Below are 19401 nucleotides of genomic sequence, written 5' to 3'. Positions count from 1 at the left end.
GCCCCCTGACCATTCCCCTCAAAGCCAGTTTCCCTGCTAGCGCCCACTCTCAGGTGCTGATGCAGAGCAAGATGAGGGGCGCACAGCTGCCAAAGGTGCTTCTGGTCTGGGGACACAAGGGAAGCCAGCAGGTGACATGGGTTTCAAGTGAGGCAGACAGGTCTTGGTCCCCAGAGGAAGCATGGGGAGGTGGGGAGGTAAGGAGGTGTGTGTGGGGGTGCAGACAGGCTTTGCAAGGAGGCATTTGCTTCAGCAGGCGGGCCCTAGGAGCCTTCCCACTGTGGGTTCCTGATTAAGCAGAGGCCAGAGGCAGGTAGAGCCAAAGTCCACAGGAGGCTCCTGACATGCGTGAGAAGTCTGGGGAGGTACGTGAGGCAGGCTGTGGGGAGGTGGACACCCAGGAAGCCAGAGTGTGAGGATGGGCCCAAGCCAAGTAGCAACATGTTTTATGTGGGTCTCAGCAGGTCGAGGAGGGAGACGGTGCCGGGGGCCAAGGACCCAAGGATCCTGCTAGGAAGTGTCGAAATGCTGCCAGGCAGAGGAACCCTACATGGGGCCCTGGGGGCCGGCTGGATGGTGATATCCCTACTCCTGTCACCAGCAGCTCTGACACCTCTCAGTCCTAGAAAGCCCCCTCCAAAAATGAAGCAGTTTGGAGTGAGTCCTCAACAGGCCAGGTGGGCCCTGGAGGAAGAGCTGCCCGCCTCTGCTTGGCTCAGCTTCTGCCCCCGTTTATTTTTCATTTTACTTTTTTTTAGAGAGGTTCTCTGTCGCCCAGGCTGGAGTGCAGTGGTATGATCACAGCTCACTGAAGCCTGCAACCCCTGGGCACAAGCAATCCTCCTACCTCAGCCTCCTGAGTAGCTGGGACAACAGGTGTGCACCACCATGCCCAGCTTTTTTTTTTTTTTTTTTTTCTTGTAGTGATAGGGTGTCTCTATGTTGCCAATGCTGGTCTCAAACTCCCGGGCTCAAGCGATTCACCCACTGCCTCCCAAAGTGCTGGGATTACAGGCTTGAGACACTGAACCTGGCCTGCCGCAGTTTCTTGGTTGGAATTGCCCTGACTCTAGCTTGCCAGCTGGGGCCCTTGCCCTGCCCAATTCTGCCACTCCTCTTCAGTGCCCGGCTGACCCCTGTCCATGGTACTTGTGCAGGACAGGCTCAGACTCTGGAACCAGTGGGTCAGCAGCCCCTGGCCAGGCAGAGATGGGGAATAATGTCCACCCTGGGAGGGCCCTGCCTGGAGACCAGGGAGAGCAGGGCTGGACTGGACCCCTGTATGGGTGTGGACTCTAATACCTCCCTCCCCGCAGCATCTGGCTGAGACCTGCTGCTCTCAGGAGGAACCGACAGGGTCTTAAGGTCAGTACCACAGAAGCTGCAGCCTGGGGCGGGAGGATGCCGGGGAGGTGCCTGCGGGGGTCAGTCCCACAGAAGGTGCAGCCTGGGGCAGAAGGCATCCAGCTGTGACGGGAAGTGAGCTCCTGGAGGTGCAGAGAAGTCCAAACAGGGAGCCAGGCCTCAAGGTGGCACTTAAAGCTGGTCGTGGAGATGAGTGTGTGGAGTGAGAGGGATGCTTGGAAACCCGTGGGCCTCTCTCACAGTATGCCTCTCAGTAGAGTAGCCTTTCGTGGTTCTGGGGGCCTCATGGGCTTTGGCCCAAGCATGGCTGCACGACTGTTTCCAGGGACAAGTGCCCTGGGCTCTCCGTGGGGAGCTGGCCAGGAGCTGCTGGGGAGGTGAGGAGATCTTCGTGCAGAGCCAGTGCCAGCCCTCACTGACCACGGAACACCTTCGGCTCTCTAGGAGCACAGGGAGACAGGTCCTAGGGGTTTGGCTTGGGCTGTTTCCACGCGGCACCTCCCCTCCCTCGACATCCTTTCTACAAGCCGCCGTCTGCTACTCTGCAGGTGCCTGGGACCCCACCCACCCCAAGAAGATTCTGGGGTGATGGGCAGCAAAGGAGCCTGGGCAGCTCCCTGAGTGTCCTCCCCAGCCCGTCCCACCCATCTCTATGACAGTACCCAGGGAGGGGAGGAGTGAGGCTCCTTCCCAGGAGAAGACAGCACCGCAGTGAGGACGATTCATAAATCCGTTCCAAATCCGCGCGGAGGTGCAAATGAGAGCGGGCTCGACCCTGTGAGGAGGAGTTGGGGTGTGGGAGTGAGTGGGGACAGCCTGGTGAGCGTCTGCCCGCGGGGTGGGGGCTGCCAGCCCCAGGGCCAATCACCCCTGGCTCCTGACGGCACCGTGGCTCCAGCTCCCTCTGTGTGGCACCGAGGGCGGGTCCTGAGGAGACTCGGGGGCCCACCAGGTCCCCGCTGTGTGGACCCAGCCCTCACCACCCAGCAATGCACGACTTCACCCTCCCGCGGAGCAGGATGCCCAGCGGCTCAGGGCGCCCTCCCCGCGCCAGCCCAGTGTGGTGTGATAGGATGAGGACGGGAGCAGGGAGGAGAGGCAGGAGGCGGGGCTGCACTCCTGGCCTCAGGGCCCCGTGTGCTGTTTTGTGCACTAAGATTGAGGTCTCGGAAGCCACGCCAGGACCATATCATGCCCCTAGAGCCTGTGAGACTCGGGCTGTGCCCAGAGCAGGGGGAATAGGTCCCCGACGACTAAGGACACCACCGTAAGAACCACACGCAGCCCCACAGCGTACACGGCGACAACGTGCTGTGGGGCTCGGAGGAGTTCCTGGGGTCTGGCAGGGACGGGCGGAGGGACGCTTCTAAGCCCTACACCGCACGGCTTCGGGACTTCGGGGCCGGCCTCTGTCCACCCGCATCGTTCACGGACGGAGCCCAGGAGGACCCCACAGCCCGTCCCCGTCCCTTCCTCCCCGCTCACCTGCTGGCGGGGCGGCCACCCTTCCTCTCCCAGGCTTTACAGCTGCGAAGAGAAGAGGGTGGAGGAGAAAGTCCAGACACGGGATCCCCCGTTTCCCTTCCTCCCGAGTCCTCGCCCCCTACCGCTGGGCATCTCCAACAAGCAGCGAAGTCTCCCCCGGGCGGAGCTCTGGGTACACGTGGCGCAGGAAGGGCCTGGGCAGCTCGGGGTCTGCTGCGGAGGGGGGATCGCCCCTCGCTGCTGGGAGCTGCCAGGTCGTCCCCGCCCCGCGCCGCTCCGGGACCCCCGAGTTGGAATCGCGGGGCCCCGGCGGCGCCGTCCTGATGCAAGAGCGCCTCTGCCCGGCAGGGCCCAGGCCAGCGCCGCCTCCACTCGAGGGGGCGCACGCAGAGCCTGCCCTAGGCTGGGCACTCGAGTTGGAAAACGCCGCCGGCGTCCGCGAGCTTGGACAGGGGCCCTGGACGGCGGGAGCAGGAGCCAGACGAGGCGGGCTCGGGCTGCAGGACGCCGGGGGCTGGGGGTGGGGACCTGGCGCTCTGGCTGCGCGCCCAGGCCCGGCCGGTGAGACCCCGCCCGGCGCTGGCGCAGCCAGTGTTGCCAGGGACGACGGCGCGCGGGTTGCGCATGCGCAGTTTGCCCTCCCTCCGCCGCGCCTTCCCCTTTAAGCGCCGGCCGGCCGCGTCGCCGCTTCATGAATGGAGCCCACGTGACCAAACATCATGTGACGTCTGTGGAGCGGCGGCGGCGGCGGCGGCGGCGGATCCCGAGCCTGGTCCGGCCCGGCCTTCCCAGTGCGCTCGGCCCGGCCCGCGCAGGCGGCGAGTCTTCCGAGCCCCGGGCCCGGACCCCTCGCGCCGGTCCCTGCCCCGCGCGGCCTCGGAGCGCGCGCGGCCCCGCCCCGCCCCGGCCTCGGCCCGCCGGGCCCGCAGTGTGGTGAGTGCGGCTGCGGCGGCGGGCCCGGGCGGAGGGGGCGGCGCGGCGGGGGCGGCGGGGGCCGAGGGAGCCCGCGGGCAGGGCTCCTCCCGGAGCTAGGCGGGCGGTTGGGGGCCCGGCGGCGGGGGCCTCTGGTTTCGGGTCTGCCGCGCACCCTGCTGGCGGCCCGTGCCTCGATTTCCCCAGCGGTCAGGAGCCAGCTCCTGCCCCTGCCGCCCGGGTACTGGGGGTGGGCCGCGGGCGGCGGCGGACCCGCGGAGCCGGGCGAGTGCGGAGCGGACTCGGAGACCCGGGCGTCCTGGAGGGAGGGGCACCGGACGGCGGGAGGAAAGGGTGGGGTCGAGCGAGGCGCCCGGGGGTCCGCGCCAGGGCCCGGCAGCCCGGCCCGCAGCTGCTGATTCATCAGGTGGCCGCGTCAGCGCTCCCTTGCGCGGGGGTCCGCGGCGAGCCCGGGAGGAGGGGCGGCGGTGGGGGTGCTGCGGGGAAGACCCTGCCCCTGGCTCGGGCTCGGGTTCCGTCAGTCGCGTGCCAGAGCCCGGAGGGAGACTTGCTGAGTCATCAGCATGAGGTCACTCGGTGCGCAAGCTGATACCGGAGGGGATTCGAGCGAGGGGCCTCGGGGACTAAAAGGCCGCCAGCGGGAGGTGGGAGGGAGCCATGGGGATGTGGGAGGGGGCCAGGCCCGGCGCCTTGGGGTGCCTGTTTAAGTGAGCGCCGAGCGATCCAGTTGAAGGCAGGGGTGCTTGAAGAGGAAGTGCGGGTGGCTCGCTGCAGGTGTTCTCCCGGGGTCAAAGGTGAAGCCCCGGGCGGTCCACCCCTTCCCAGGCGGCTCTTTTCCGGCAGCTGGTCCTGGTCCCACGTCTGGAGCAGTTTCCCAAACTGGGAAATAGTTCCTTGAGTGAGGGAGGGGAGGAGCTTCGGTGGGCCGAGCTAGCCAAAGGGGAAGTCGGTTTTTCCTGGGACTGGCCTGGTTGGACAGCCCCTGGCCAGAGATCGAGGCCCTGGGAGAAAGAGGGGTGTGTGTACCAAGCCCTGGGTGACAGTGGGCTGGGCAGGGAGGAAGCAGGGGCAGCTCTACCAGGAAACGGCAAGGGGGAGGAAGCAGCCCTGCCTCTCTCCCCAGTTGGCCCTGGAGTCTGGGTTGAGACTGTATGTAGTGGGAGCTTCAGGGTGCCTAGCCTTGGGGTGCAACAGATGGGCTGGTGTGGATGGCACAGGGTGGCAGAACGCAGCACCCCGTCACCCCAAAGTTGTCCCTACCTGAAGTGGGGTCTCAGTGTTGTGTGACATTAGCAAAGGGAGTGGCCCTGTTGGATGTCTGGCCTGGCGGCCCAGGACGCTTAGAAAGTGGCAGCTTGGGAGTGATGTGGCCAGAGCCATCTTTCCTTGGGTATGTGGAGATTCACCAAGGTAGACTTCCTTTGCCCAGGAGTTCATGGCTGGGTTAGGCCACTTTGTGGTTTGCCCTCAGGGATGCCCCCCCCCCTCCAACACACATACACAGGTCCATTCTCAGTGAGCCCCCCCACACATACACACAGAACACAGGTCCACTCTCAGTGAGCCCCGGGGCTTATAGATTCCAGATGTTTCAATGCTTCAGCTGACCTTTGGCCTGGAGTTTGATGCCCTGGGAAAATTTCGGGGTCCTGGAGGGGCATTTATGTACATCTTTCTTTTTTTTTTTTTTTTTTTTGAGACGGAGTCTCACTCTGTTGCCCAGGCTGGAGTGCAGTGGCGTGATCTCAGCTCACTGCAAGCTCTGCCTCCCGGGTTCACGCCATTCTTCTGCTTCAGCCTCCTGAGTAGCTGGGACTACAGGCGCCCACCACGATGCCCGGCTAATTTTTTGTATTTTTAGTAGAGACGGGGTTTCACCGTGTTAGCCAGGATGGTCTCAATCTCCTGACCTCGTGATCCACCCGCCTCGGCCTCCCAAAGTGCTGGGATTACAGGTGTAAGCCACTGTGCCCGGCCCATTTATGTACATCTTCTCAGTCACTTATGCATCAGTGGAAACTAAGTTTTAGGTTCTGTTCAAAGAGTGACTTTCAGGAGCTGAAAGCTTATGGAGCAGAGGCCATGACTGCTGGGGAGTTTCGGCCACTGGGCTTTGCAGCCAAGCGGGGCTGTCTTTGTTCAGGCACGGGAGTTTCTACGTTAGCCAAAGGAGACGGAGCTCCCAAATCTCCCTCCGTTTCCTGGCTGTCAGTGTGAATGGGTGGCCTAGGTACCCTCACAGGTTTCGGAGCCGTGACCATCTGTGCCTCCCGCGTGAGGTGGGCTTATTAGCCTTTGCGGGAGCAGAGGGTGCATGACAGGCCCCAGCTCTGGCCAGCCTTGAGGGCTGGAGGAGGGTGGGGGCAGCTTCTCCTCAGTCCAGCTCCTGGGATCCCTGCATGGTCCCTCTCAGCCCAGCTCCAGAGGCTGTCTCTGCTGAGCGTGAGTCCCGGGTTGCCAGAAGCCAGGCCAGGAGCCTGGAAGCACTGGCTGTGCTCAGGCCTGCCCCTCCCCCACCCTGGGCGCACCTTTGATAGGAGGCGATGGGTTGCACTTGTGCTGAGTTCAGGCCTTCTGCGGAGGGCAAAATCTGTCGAGGAGGCACTTTTCCGTGTGATCTCTTCAGGAAGTCACCACTGTCATTGTGCTTAGCAGCAGGGCTGGGGGCGATGGATGTGGGAGAAGCTGGTGCCAGGGCAGTGTCTCTGCACCCTGACTTGCACTCAAGGCTGGGGGGCCCCTCCGTGCTTGGCTGAGGGCCTGTCTCCTGGGGCAGTGTTGTGCCGGACGTGTAGGAAAGAGCTCCTGTGGGCCTTCTGACCTCCAGCTCAGGTCTTCCCCATCCTTTATCTGGAAGAATCCAGTGGCTGGAGCCTCAGGACCTTGCCTCTGAGCTGGCTTGGCTGTGGGGAGGGGTCTCTGGCCTCCTCTCCCTGCTCTGTGCTTGCAGCCTCACCTCCTGGTCCAAGGCTGGGTGAGGTGGAGTCTTGAGCCTGGTGAGAATGTGTGCATCCTCCTGGCCACACTTCAGCTCCCCTGATGAGAGTAAGAAGCCCCCCAGCCCATAATTTCCTGAAGTGATCCTGGCTCCTCTGGAGGAGTCTCTCATCTGTCTGCATCAAACCTGGAAAGTGGGGGATGGAGCATGAGGCGAGGGTCCATGCCCAAGGGTCTGGTGGGAGCTGGGCTGAGCTGGGAATCCCAGAAACGTCCTTAGCAAGAAAGTGAGAGCAGAGTGCTGGAGGGACCCTGAGTGGGTGAGAGTTGGTTGTTTAGTCTGGCCTCCCCAGCACTTTTGTTTTTGCTCCCTGGCCCTGTGGGCACTCACCCGGGGCAGGGACCAGAGAGCAGGCTGCAGCTCCGAGGGGCTGACTCCGCCAGCCTTCACGTTGGGCAGGCCCCGGGTGGCTCACTGTGGGAGCCCTTGTGAAATACCCTGGATGGGGTGGGGCAGGGGCTGCTTCCTGCAACCCAAAGCCACAGGATGGTTACTCCATCAGTGGAGGAGGCAGACTGGGAGGGCCAGAGGGGCCTCGGGCCAGGCTCCTCCCAGCTGATGGCCTGCCACCTGAAGGTGGGGGAACTCCCTGGTCAGTCCTGCCAACAGACCAGAGCTAGATGGACGGCCCACCTCCAGCTTTTCAAAGTTAGGAGGCTGGGAGACTCGGGGTTCCCTATAGCCTCCTCTCTGGCTGGGTTCCCAGAGGGGCCCCTGTGCACCCAGGGAGCAAGGGGCTTTGTCCCAGGCCGGCTCAGGGGAGGTGGCTGTAGAAGGTAGGACCCTGGAAGATGCACACACAGGGTCACTGGCTGGCCCTCACCTGCTATTGGCCGGGCTGGCCTTTCTGGCCCCCAGCAGCTCGGCTGCGGCTCTCCTGGGGCGCTGTTGGCTGGCGGGCCCTGGGAGTGCGGGCGCGGTGGGGGAGCCAGAGGCGATGTGCTGAGTCAGCGTGACTCGCCAGGAACAGCCGTGCTCTGGGGCAGTGCTGGGGTTATTTTTAAAGCTCCCGGCTTCCTTCTAGGCCTGCCTCTCCCGCGTCTTATTCCTTCTCATCTCTCCCCGCCCCTTGTCTTGCGCCTGCTTTCCTAACAGCCTTCAGTTCCCCTTCTCCTGTCAGACCCTCCTGACCTCCCACCTGATTCTCTAGGGGCAGGGTGGACAGGAAGCAGCTCAGCCCAGCCTGGGAGAGGCCAAGGGCTGCCTCCGATCAGGTATTGGGGGCTGGGCACCTGGACAGCAGGCTGGGGTGGGCTGTGCGGCAAGGGCTCTGTGAACTGGGGGGGTGGGGGGTGAGGGTGGTCTCCAGGGTACTGACCTGCTCCATGTCTTACAGAGAGCGCCTGCTCGCTGTGCCCCCGGGTTATGACGACCCCCAATAAAGGAAACAAGGCCTTGAAGGTGAGTGGGCAGGGACAGGAGCCTTCGGGCTGGGGTGGGGGGGCACAGTGGGCGTGCCCGCTTGGCCTGTGACCCCTGCACTGTGCCCCAGGTGAAGCGGGAGCCGGGTGAAAATGGCACCAGCCTGACGGATGAGGAGCTGGTGACCATGTCCGTGCGGGAGCTGAACCAGCACCTGCGGGGCCTGTCCAAGGAGGAGATCGTCCAGCTGAAGCAGCGCCGGCGCACGCTCAAGAACCGCGGTTACGCCGCCAGCTGCCGCGTGAAGCGGGTGACGCAGAAGGAGGAGCTGGAGAAGCAGAAGGCGGAGCTGCAGCAGGAGGTGGAGAAGCTGGCCTCAGAGAACGCCAGCATGAAGCTGGAGCTCGACGCGCTGCGCTCCAAGTACGAGGCGCTGCAGACCTTCGCCCGGACGGTGGCCCGCAGCCCCGTGGCGCCAGCCCGGGGCCCCCTTGCCGCCGGCCTGGGGCCCCTCGTCCCAGGCAAGGTGGCCGCCACCAGCGTCATCACAATAGTAAAGTCCAAGACGGATGCCCGATCGTAGGGACGCGCGTCTGCCCAGGCGGGTCTTTGCGGGGCCACTAGGCACGTGGCGAATTCGGCTGCCCTGTCCCTCTGTTTCCTTCTCTTCTCTTTCCTCCCTCTCTTCCCCGCCCTTCTCTCTTCCCTGCAAAGCACAACCTGTACCCCAGGGGCGCCGGGCTGAGCCCCTTTGATCTCGTCATTGTCGTCGTGTGTTTTGTATGTTGGGATTGGTCAGTTCGGCGGTGACGTGGGGTCGCCCCAACCCCTTTTGTACCAGGGCCATGCAGGCTTGGAGTCCAGAGTTGGTGCTGTGGGAATGGACTTGAGAGAGTTGAGGGAGAGAGAAGGAGCAGGCACGCTGGGCCTCGTGTGTCCCCGAGCAGTGAGGGTCCCAGTGTTCCCTCCACTCTCTAGTGGCCACAGGCTCGCGGGCTGGGAAGGATTCACTCTCTTTAGCCCCAGGGGAGCAGCTCAGCTTAGCCCAGCACTAAGAGATGGGCTCTGCTCTGAGAGTAGGGCGGGCTTGAAGGCCCTGATGGGTGGACCACCAGCCTGGGCGCAGTGGTGCTGGGGGCGTGCAGCTGGGCCCAGGGGCTGTGCGCTCAGGCCTGACCCGTTGCACTGAACAAGACCAAATCGCTGGTTGTGCGCTTAACGTGAGGGTGAGTCCAGTGTGCCCTGCGATGGGTCCCGTGTCACTGTTTACATGACCTATTTGTGTGGTTATATAGCCCTTTATTTAAAAGAGAGAAGTTCCTTTTACAAAGTTATTAAATTAATTATATGTTTAAAAGTTAAAGAAAAAAAGAGCTGCAGAGTATTTATAAAACTGTCTTTTAGAAAAAAAACAAGCAAGAAGACCATTTGACCATATAAATGGAAAAGGGAAGAAAGTATAATAGAAACTTTGCTAGTTAAAAAAAAAAAGAAAAAAAAAACGAAAAAATTCCCTCTCTTGTAAACTTACGGACACCTCTTTGTGGCTGTTGGAGTTTAGTTTTTATATACACAGAGTTATCAGACATTATTTATAAAACTTAGTTTAAAAAAAAGACAAAAAAAAAAAAAAAGCCAAGCCGTGAGCCGACCAGAAGGCCGTCCTCTTTGATATCTTTTGCAATTGTACCGAAAGTGACTTACTCCTCTGCCCTTCCTGCTTCCGTCTCTTGCCGGTGCCGTGGTGTCGTCCGTGCCTGGTGAGGTTTTGTGCAGCGGTAAAGTGCTGGTGCTTCTGGTGACCTTTGACCTGTGGGTGTCACTTCTTGTGTCTGTTTTCCCGTGTTTGTTTTTTGGGTTTAGTTGTGCTTTTGCTTCTGCTGGCTTGCTGGATCTGGGCTGGGGTGCCAAGTGGTGCCTGCTGCGTCGGAGCTCAAGGAGTCTGTGCCCACCACCAGCTCCTGGTCCCTAGGAGGTGAGACGTAGGGTTCTGTCATGCCCCCCTCCACTGAGCCTTGGCTACATCTGTGTCTAGGGCTTGGGCTGATCCAGTGGCGGGGTAGGTGAAACTGGGGTCCCTTGGGGCCCCCCACGCTGCTTCCACACCCACCACCTCTGGCCTTGGGTGGTGGCGTTACAGGGACGAAGGAGTCACTGTGGGTGGCCACAGGGCTATGGCCAAGCGTTCCCTGGCCGTCTTCCTCTGGCCTCAGCTTTGTTCCTATAGGCTGCCCGCACCGTGGGCTGCAGGTCTCGCCGCCCGCTTGATCCCTGAGGTGTTTTCATGCTGCAGGTGGTGATTCCAGGCAGAGTGGGTGGGGGCCCACCGGGGACAGACCTTTCTTCCTTGTCCCTGCCTCACTCTGAGAGCCTTGGGGATCTCCACCAGTGCAGACAAGGGCTACAGTCTCCAGGGCCGGGTCTTGTCCCTCTTCTCCGCTGGTCCACACTGGCAGCTCTTGGCTTCGGGCCTGCCTTCTGGCTCCCTTTGGGATCTGTGTCTTCCAGGGATCAGCTGCTTGGCTTCTGCTGGAGGTGCCTTCCTGTGGGGGCCCAGCCTGCCTCCTGCTCTCAGTTCCTCGCCAGAAGCTGCTGCCCTTCCCAGCTGGGCTCAGGAGGCTCCTTGTAGGCATATGATGGGGAAGGGGTGCCCCCACCCACCTCCAAGAGGCTACAGCCCTGTGTCTGGTCACGTGAGCCCTGGCCTGTCACCGCGTTGCTGGTTTCTTCTCTGTGGGGCCCAGACTCCTGTAAAGCACACAGATGTGGGTAAGATGAAAAACTGTGGCCCAACAGGGCTTAACCCTGTGGGTGGTGGGATTTTTATCCAAGAGTTTGGCCTGGTGTGCCCACAAGATGGGAACAGGGATGCACCGTCAACACTTGTCATGTTAATGAGATTTTCTTTGCTTGAGGTGTTCAGAGACAAGTCCTGTTTCTACCTGGGTCAGCCTGAAAATGGAAATATTGGCTATTGACTCTTGTCATTGAGTGACTTCATCCCCCTCCCCTCAGTCTGATCTTGTCTAAGTAGAATCCAGGCGTTAGTTGGAATCATAAGTATCCATAAAGAAAACGTCATGATCTGCCTTGGAGTGGGGAGAAACAGGCCCTCCCTGTCCTTGTGCAGCCCACACTTTTGTTCTGGCTGTGGGTGGCCATCCATTTTGAGCACCTCTGCCAGGCTGCAGACCTGGAGGCGAAGGGAGCATGGAAGGGGAGGGTGTAAGGGTCGACGCATGCTGAATGGGAGGTGCAGGTCCTCGGTGCGTTGGCAGAAGAGGCTTCTGGAGTTGTGAGGCCATACCTCCTTTCAAGAGCTTTGGATTTGGGGTGACTTCCCTGGGTCTAGGGGAGTGTTCCTGTCCCCTGTCAGGCCAGCCCTGCGGAGCCACTCCGCCCCTCTTCCCCTTCCCCTGGATTTCCTGACATAGATGCTGTGTTCATGTGCAGATGTGAGTGTGCTGTCCTTCTGATCTCTGTTAATCCCGCTTTCCTACTGAGAGGGTGGTGGTCTCTTCTCACCTCGGTTTTTCTGACACAGCGAATCGAGGGCTTTGGCCAAGGCCAGGTCTCTCAAACTTGTCCGCCAAGTAAACCGTGATATATGTCTTCCCTTCCACCTTAACTTTGCCCCAACTCCTCTTTTATCCTAACATGGACACTCAGATTTCAGAGGAATACCCAGCAGGGACAGGTCAGCTCTCACCCGGAGAGTGAGGCCCCTGGCTGCTGCTCTGGGTGGCTCTGGTGTTGCTGGCTCAGCTCTTGGTGCATGTTTCAGATATGTGTGCACACTTCTGACTGGTGGTTGGGGCCCGGCCCACGGCCCTGAGCGGCTGCAGCCTGCTTTGGGACGATGGTCAGGTCCCATGTTGTCCCTGCTGCCTCCCTCTGGAGTGGCCACTTGGCCAAAGCGCCCATCCACATCTGGAAAGTCTGAGCCGCAGCCTGCTGCACCGTTTCCACTCTGGGATCTTGTGAGTTAACTTTTTTAGGCTGTGGTTTGGTGAAAGGAACCAACACATTAACGATTTTTCCCCCAGAAGCCACTGAATAATTCTTTTTGGTGTATTTTTGCCTTCCTGGTGGCTGTCTGGCCTTGGAGCAGGTGGGGTGAGTGGAGTACATAATCAGTGCCACACAGAGGCAGGGCGTGTCTGAGAGACTAATGCCTGTCCTGCCTCTGGCCTGTGTCCTGGGTGTGTACCATACCTGCTGGGCCAGTCCCACACATTTCCACCCTGCCCCTGGAGCAGCAGCTTTGATACCATGGGTGTCCCTTGAGTCTGAGCTAGAGTGTGTCCCCGATAAACTGTGAGACCTCCCTGTTCTTGGTGACCCCAGTTGGGCTTTGGCCCCTCCAGCAACCTTGTGTCCCAGACCTGCCCTTCTTCCCACCCCCTCAATCTGCTAGTCCCTGAAGCCTTTAACCAAACGGGAGTGGGCACAGAAAGCCTTCTCCTGGCAACAGGACAAGGGCTGCCCGCGTGTCCAGCCCTGTTGCTCTCCTGGCGCTGAGAGGTGGGTCCAAGCAGAGTTGGTCAGTCCCTGCCTGCCCTGCCTAGGTCTAGTCAGGGGAGGTTGTGTGTGTGGGAGAAGACCCCGGGATCTGCTGGGGTGGGATGGAGGTTATTAAAGATCTAAGTGAGGAGGGGCTGGGGTTTGGATGCGGGGTGAGGCCCGAGCGCTCACACTTCCTGTAGGGCGGGCAGGGGCCTGACCTCTTGCAGGGCAGTGGCCTTGGTGCCCTACCCCTGCCCTGCGCAGTATTTATTGCTAAATTATTGTCCAGGAGGGGCAGCACTGGGCCTGGCCCCCCGGGTATTTATTGCTGTACATAGTGTATGTTTGTGATATATAAGGTTTTCTTTATTTTGTATATGATCAATAAACCTTTTAAAGAGACTGGCAGGTGCTTCTTTGGGGCGACGCGGCGGGCGGAGCCGGAAGGGGTGGGTGGGGGCGGGGCCCATCTTGCGCATGCGCCCTGAGGGCGGCCTGCCGTGTAAGGCGGAAGCGGAAGAGCAGGTCTCCAGGGGAGCGATGGCAGCCGGTGGTCTGAGTCGCTCCGAGCGCAAAGCGGCTGAGCGGGTCCGGAGGTTGCGGGAGGAGCAGCAGAGGGAGCGCCTCCGCCAGGTACGCCGCCGCCGCTCCCCGGCCCGGCCATGCCCGGCCCGGCCATGCCCGGCCCGCGCCGCCGCTCACCGCCTGCCTGCCCGCAGGTGTCGCGCATCCTGAGGAAGGCGGCGGCGGAGCGCAGCGCCGAGGAGGGCCGGCTGCTGGCCGAGAGCGCGGACCTGGTAACGGAGCTGCAGGGCCGGAGCCGGCGGCGCGAGGGCTTGAAGCGGCGGCAGGAGGAGGCGAGTTCCGCGCGCGGCGCGCGGGCGCCCCCGGTTTCGGGAGCAGCTGGGGCGACGGGCGGTCCCGGGTGGGGCGGCCCGGGGCGGTGACCACCCTGGCGTCTTGACAGGTGTGCGACGACCCGGAGGAGCTGCGGGGGAAGGTCCGGGAGCTGGCCAGCGCCGTCCGGAACGCCAAATACCTGGTCGTCTACACAGGCGCGGGAATCAGCACGGTAGGGAGGGAGGCGGAGGCGCACCCGAGGACGGAGTATGCGCTCCAGTAATCGCGAAAAACTCGCCTTTAAAACAGCTCTAAGGTTTTTTCCCTTTCTTAAAGAAACGAAATGACCAAAACTTATCTAAGGTAAACGCTTTTTAAACGCTTGGTCTCTGTGTTACAGCCAGTTAAACAAGGAGTAGAGATACGAATGGGGTGTAGTAGCCGACTGTTCGCAGGCACCCCCAGGTTATGTGGACAGAGCTAAGCCCAAAGTTGTCGTGATTTTCCACTCTGTTCTCTCCATGTTGAAGGAAGATAAGTAGAAAGTGATACAGTAAGAGCCAGAATACACCAGGTGAAGGAGAGACTTGCATTGTGTTTTGAGAATTTTCACTGACAAGTTATTCTGGGCTGTGGGACATCGCTAGCTTCGAAAGTGTAGCTGGCATCTCGTCCATCTAATCTGATGGGTGTGTGTGGGGTGCTGGGCACGCGTAGGCCTAGCAGATCTGAACCCAGGTGATTTCTGTTCTCAGGAAGCTTTTAGGTGATAAGAATCAGGCATGTGAACAAATAACCATAATGTAAAGCTGGCTGTGCTGGGTCACTAGAACAAACCCAGACACACACTCTGTGCTCTTGGAGCTGGGAAACCCACCTGGGTTGGTTTTTTGTGGGAGGTGGCCTTGATTGGGCCTTGAAGGATGGGTGAGATTTACAGGAGAAGGTTGGAATGAGGCACTCCAAGCAAAGAACAACAGAGGCTCAGCAGCAAGAAGGCAGAAAGGGAGTTCACTACTGACTCAAATACCCGGGGCCCTGGGGTTTAGTCTCCTCCCTCCACAAATCACATGTAAAAGTCCAGTCATGCTGGGCGCGGTGGCTCATGCCTGTAATCCCAGCACTTTGGGAGTCCGAGGTGGGCGGATCATGAGGTCAGTAGTTCAAGAACAACCTGGCCAACACGGTGAAACCCTGTCTCTACTAAAAATACAAAAATTAGTCGGGCATGGTGGAGGGCGCCTGCAATCCCAGCTACTCGAGAGGCTGAGGCAGGAGAATCACTTGAAACTGGAAGGTGGAGGTTGCAGTGAGCCGAGATCATGCCATTGCAGTCCAGCCTCGGCGAAAGAGCTAAACTCCGTCTCAAAAAAAAAAAAAAAGTCCAGTCATGTCATTATGTAACAGTCATGTGATCTCTTAACGGAACTTCCAATGGCAACTAAAAGCACATGCAGCTAGTGGATTTCATCTGAGTGTTTGAGGTTCCCGTCTTGAATGTGACTGTCAGAACCACTGCCCAGGGGGGTGATGCATTTTTCTGAGTTTAAGCAGGAGTCGGGAGTCCCCAAAAGGGAACACAAGACACCTTGATCCTGGCATATCCTGTGTGCCCTCTGTGGGCCTCAGTTTGTTTCACAGGACTGAAAACCTGGGAAGTTAGATGCTCATCTCATCTGGAGAAGTTCTGCCTTTGTTAAGGTGGAGCGGGAATAGTCAGCACTGGGACATGAGAATGGACAGTCGCCTGCCCCCACCTAGGGATTCACTATTTGCTAAATGTGTGAGCTGTGGGCTCGGCCCTGGGGGCACTTAGGAACATGACTAGTCTTCCCCTGCAGTATGGAGGACACATGTGCCACAGAGCCCAGCTTTGTGCTCAGTGCCAGAGAGGCTTCCGGAGGCAGGCAGGGCTGCGTGCAGCCTGGAAGGATGAGCCAGGCCAGGCGGGAAACGGAAGTCCAGGTAGAAGGGAGGAGCCGAATTGGGGTACACTCCATATGGGCTCAGACAGGTCAGCCTGTGGAATGAATAGAGGCCAACATGCAGGCCAGCCTGGAATGCGGCAGGAGGGACAATGGCTTTCCGTTTTTGGGAATTCTGCCAGTATCTAGAGTGGTGCTTTTTGACTTGGCTTACCTTTTTTCTCAACATGCAGGCAGCGTCTATCCCAGACTACCGGGGCCCTAATGGAGTGTGGACACTGCTTCAGAAAGGGAGAAGCGTTAGGTAAGTGGGCCAGGCACGGCTTCCCACGTAGGCTGAGCAGAGGCAGCATGGGCCTGAGCTCCAGCTCTCCTCACCTTGCCTTCCTTTCTGCCTGGCAGTGCTGCGGACCTGAGTGAGGCCGAGCCAACCCTCACCCACATGAGCATCACCCGTTTGCATGAGCAGAAACTGGTAAGAGCCCTGGGTGGCTGGTACACTTGCCAGGGACCAGGCAGAGCACCTTGGTGCCTAGTGGGCAGCTGCATCCTCCCTCTGTCTGCCAGTTGACTCCCATGATGAGCACCCACCAAGTGGGTTAGGCCCCGGGTTTGATCCTCCCATGCTTGACTCTCCAGGACAGAAGGGGAGCACCCCCTCTGAACCATCCCATCCACAGCCAGCCTCAGCCTCAGAGCTGCTGGTGGCCTTTCCCCTTTGTGATTCCCTTGCATTTTTCTGTGGACCTCAGAAGCCATCCTAGTCACAGGGGAGGCTTATGGGACATCTCTGGGGACCTTCTGCTGAACACCCTCAACCAACGGGGCATAGGGGTTGATCTGCCTAGGTCCCCAGGAACCTGAAATGTCATGACCCAAGAGAGCATGGATCTGGGGCAGAGTGGCCCTTGCCAAAACCCCGAGCCACTTCCCAACCTTGCCAGGACGGTGCAACCTCTTGCCCTCCCAGCTACTCCAGGTGCATCAGGGCTGGAGGAAGGACACAGCCCCTCCCCACCATAGGCCCTCTTGACTCCTGGTGGTTGGACCTGTTGTGTGTTTTACTTTCTAAGACTCTCTGGGGGGTCGGAGCTGCCCCTGGTCTTGGGAGCCATCGGCTGGGCTCAGAACAGCCTCGCTGTGGCCGGGTACTGACCTCCCTACCACCACTGACGGCTATCCCTCCCCTCCCCACCCGTTCTGCCTTCCAGGTGCAGCATGTGGTGTCTCAGAACTGTGACGGGCTCCACCTGAGGAGTGGGCTGCCGCGCACGGCCATCTCCGAGCTCCACGGGAACATGTACATTGAAGTGAGCAGTCCTGCAGGGACCCGGGGTCTCCACGGGCAGGCGGGTCCCACTCACTGTGCCCTCTTGCCTCTAGGTCTGTACCTCCTGCGTTCCCAACAGGGAGTACGTGCGGGTGTTCGATGTGACAGAGCGCACCGCCCTCCACAGACACCAGACAGGCCGGACCTGCCACAAGTGTGGGACCCAGCTGCGGGACACCATTGTGCACTTTGGGGAGAGGGGGACGTTGGGGCAGCCTCTGAACTGGGAAGCGGCGACCGAGGCTGCCAGCAGAGCAGACACCATCCTGTGTCTAGGGTCCAGCCTGAAGGTACGTGCCGATGACACCATGAGTGAACCGAGCCCCCGCCCGCCTGAGGGTGTCCAGCTCTGCGGCCCAGCACTCTACAGACTTGTGCCTTGTGTGTGTACTGTGTCTGTCTGTCTGTTTCCACAGGTTCTAAAGAAGTACCCACACCTCTGGTGCATGACCAAGCCCCCTAGCCGGCGGCCGAAGCTCTACATCGTGAACCTGCAGGTAACTCGGGTGCTGAGAGCCACGTCCTTAGATCTGGGTCTTAGAACGCAGAGCCAAAGACACCCCACACCCATGCACCAGGGCGGTCTGATAGGGCCCCCGTGGGTGCTCAGGGAGCACCGACTGAGCCCATAGGGGCCGAGGCTGACAGGCCACTGGGAAGGGTTGGGCTGCTGTTACTCTTACTTGGCTTTCCCTGTCCTCAGTGGACCCCGAAGGATGACTGGGCTGCCCTGAAGCTACATGGGAAGTGTGATGACGTCATGCGGCTCCTCATGGCCGAGCTGGGCTTGGAGATCCCTGCCTATAGCAGGTGAGTGGGCCATTGCAGCAGCCTGCTTCCCCGCACCTCTGTGTGCTGGGCCTTGTCTGTCTTCTCTCGTGAGCTGAGTGTGGAGGAAGCTCTGAGGTGTTTGCAGTGGTGTCTGAGGCATGACTGAAGCGTGGTGGTCTACAGAGGGCCTGACCTCAGTGGTTGGCAGAGACCCCGCGTGTGCCACTCCTGCCCTGGCTGATGTGGCACACACAATCCCTGCGGGGAGAGGGATTCTGCCCGCGTGCTCCTGCTCCAGGCCTCCCCGTGGAGCTCCCTGAGATGCCTGGTGGGAAGCATCTGGAGGGGACGAGCACTCGGCAGCTCTGGTCAGACAGAATCTGTGTGCTTGGTTTTGGGAGTTGGCGTACTTTGGGAAAGCTTAAACAAACTGTGCCTTAATACAGAACTTGTGATAATTTAGACTTGGTGTATGTATTGAGTAAAAAGTTTACACTCTCTTTCTCTGTGAATTTTCAGGGTCTTATAGGGGAAATCAATAACTTCTTTTAATCAAAGGGTTCAAGAAATTAAGGATCCCTTCACCTTCTGGGCCTGGCACTTCTTGTATGTTATGTGTGTGGTGTTCTGTGATGTGGGCTATCGTGTACTGTATTTTTTTTTTTTTACATTAACTTAGCTCATTTTCCTTATCAGTGCGTATCTGTATCTTAAGTTATGATCTGTGGTTCTGCATCTCAGTCAGACACATGCTTTCTTCACGGTGTCATCTGTAGGCCACGCCTCCCTAGTCAGCTGGGAAGGGGGAGAGGGTCTGGTCCACCTGCCCCTGGAGGTACAAGTGGAAGGTGGGGCCCAGAGTTGCTAGTGACTCATCCCTGGAGACGGAGGCAGCCCTGGGGCCACTGCTGCCCCGCCGTGTGTGTGCACGCCGCTCAGTGGTGGACAAAGACACGGAGTTCTGAGGAGACCAAGCTAGTGTGGGTGCTGACCTTTGAGTCACCACCTAAGAGGTGACCTCTCCCGCATCCGTTCTGCAGCTTGGTAACAATGAAGCTGCCGCCAACCAGAGCCCCGCCGCAGTTGACATGGGAGGGAAGGGGATGGGAAGGCAGGGACCGCAGACAGCTTTCCCGAGCTGGGGCGGGTGTGACTGCGAGAGGCTCCCAGGCCCGCCTGATGCCGCTTTCCCTTTTTGGCAGGTGTCAGGATCCCATTTTCTCACTGGCGACTCCCCTGCGTGCTGGTGAAGAAGGCAGTCACAGTCGGAAGTCGCTGTGCAGAAGCAGAGAGGAGGCCCCGCCTGGGGACCGGGGTGCACCGCTTAACTCGGCCCCCATCCTAGGGGGCTGGTTTGGTAGGGGCTGCACAAAACGCACAAAAAGGAAGAAAGTGACGTAACCTGGTGCTCGATGAAGAACAGTTGGCACTTTGCAGATGGCCAGTGTCACGGTGAAGGCTGGGTTGCCCCCACGGGTCTAGGGAGAACTCTTTGGGGATGATGTTTTCACCGTAACATTTTTAGCCATTTGTCCTTGAGGAAGCCCCTTGCACTGCTGCGGTTGTCTACGGCTTGGCCATCGAGGACACCTGCCCATCCGGCCCCTATGTCAAGAGGTGGCAGCCGCACCTTTCTGTGAGAACGGAACTCGGGTTATTTCAGCCCCGGCCTGCAGAGTGGAAGCGCCCAGCGGCCTTTCCTCACTCACCAGGCCAGTCTCAGGGCCTCACCGTATTTCTACTACTTCTTAACGAAAAAAGTGTGAACTTTACAGAATCCTCTCTGTACTGGATGTGCGGCAGAGGGGTGGCTCCGAGCCTCGGCTCTATGCAGACCTTTTTATTTCTATTAAACGTTTCTGCACTGGCTTCCGGTGTCCCCGAGT

At 59.8% G+C, this 19401-nt stretch overlaps 2 protein-coding genes across 6 annotated transcripts; both read left to right on the top strand.

Moving 5' to 3' along the window:
* The first annotated feature begins 3568 nt into the window (after nt 1-3568).
* Nucleotides 3569-13051, top strand: MAFG (MAF bZIP transcription factor G). Of its 3 annotated transcripts, none has more exons than XM_024234511.3 (3): nt 3569-3783; nt 8118-8182; nt 8274-13051. In XM_024234511.3, the coding sequence occupies exons 2-3, from the start codon at nt 8147-8149 to the stop codon at nt 8724-8726; spliced, it is 489 nt and encodes a 162-aa protein (XP_024090279.1). In that variant the 5' UTR covers nt 3569-3783; nt 8118-8146; the 3' UTR covers nt 8727-13051. The 3 variants fall into 3 exon arrangements, with proteins under 3 accessions (XP_024090279.1, XP_009250447.1, XP_002828008.1); XM_009252172.4 differs by lacking the exon at nt 3569-3783 and adding an exon at nt 4169-7557; XM_002827962.6 differs by lacking the exon at nt 3569-3783 and adding an exon at nt 4172-7995.
* Nucleotides 13052-13123: 72 nt separating this feature from the next.
* Nucleotides 13124-19384, top strand: SIRT7 (sirtuin 7). Of its 3 annotated transcripts, XR_008515711.2 has the most exons (11): nt 13124-13282; nt 13369-13506; nt 13617-13721; nt 15648-15718; nt 15817-15889; nt 16626-16724; nt 16798-17034; nt 17161-17241; nt 17448-17554; nt 18035-18121; nt 18718-18857. XR_008515711.2 is itself a non-coding variant. In XM_024234510.3 (10 exons), exons 1-10 carry the CDS (start codon nt 13127-13129, stop codon nt 18914-18916), a joined length of 1266 nt encoding a protein of 421 aa, XP_024090278.3. In that variant the 5' UTR covers nt 13124-13126; the 3' UTR covers nt 18917-19384. The 3 variants fall into 3 exon arrangements, 2 of the variants coding, with proteins under 2 accessions (XP_024090278.3, XP_063575079.1); XM_024234510.3 differs by lacking the exon at nt 18035-18121 and having other exon boundaries at nt 18718-19384; XM_063719009.1 differs by lacking the exons at nt 13369-13506; nt 18035-18121 and having other exon boundaries at nt 13137-13282; nt 18718-19384.
* The last annotated feature ends 17 nt before the right edge of the window (nt 19385-19401 follow it).

The sequence above is a fragment of the Pongo abelii genome, chromosome 19, assembly GCF_028885655.2.
Source record: "Pongo abelii isolate AG06213 chromosome 19, NHGRI_mPonAbe1-v2.0_pri, whole genome shotgun sequence".
NCBI classification, from domain to species: Eukaryota; Metazoa; Chordata; class Mammalia; order Primates; family Hominidae; genus Pongo; species Pongo abelii.
Note: the sequence above shows the minus strand (reverse complement) of the source record. Positions and strands in the feature narration are given on the sequence as shown.

Excerpts from the sequence above, each read along its gene's own strand:
- MAFG (XM_024234511.3), top strand. The coding sequence starts at position 8,147 with ATGACGACCCCCAATAAAGGAAACAAGGCCTTGAAG. Across the intron at positions 8,183-8,273 it reads AAGGAAACAAGGCCTTGAAG|GTGAAGCGGGAGCCGGGTGA; the intron begins GTGAGTGGGCAG and ends ACTGTGCCCCAG.
- SIRT7 (XM_024234510.3), top strand. The coding sequence starts at position 13,127 with ATGCGCCCTGAGGGCGGCCTGCCGTGTAAGGCGGAAGCGGAAGAGCAG. Across the intron at positions 15,719-15,816 it reads CAGAAAGGGAGAAGCGTTAG|TGCTGCGGACCTGAGTGAGG; the intron begins GTAAGTGGGCCA and ends TCTGCCTGGCAG. Across the intron at positions 15,890-16,625 it reads GTTTGCATGAGCAGAAACTG|GTGCAGCATGTGGTGTCTCA; the intron begins GTAAGAGCCCTG and ends TCTGCCTTCCAG.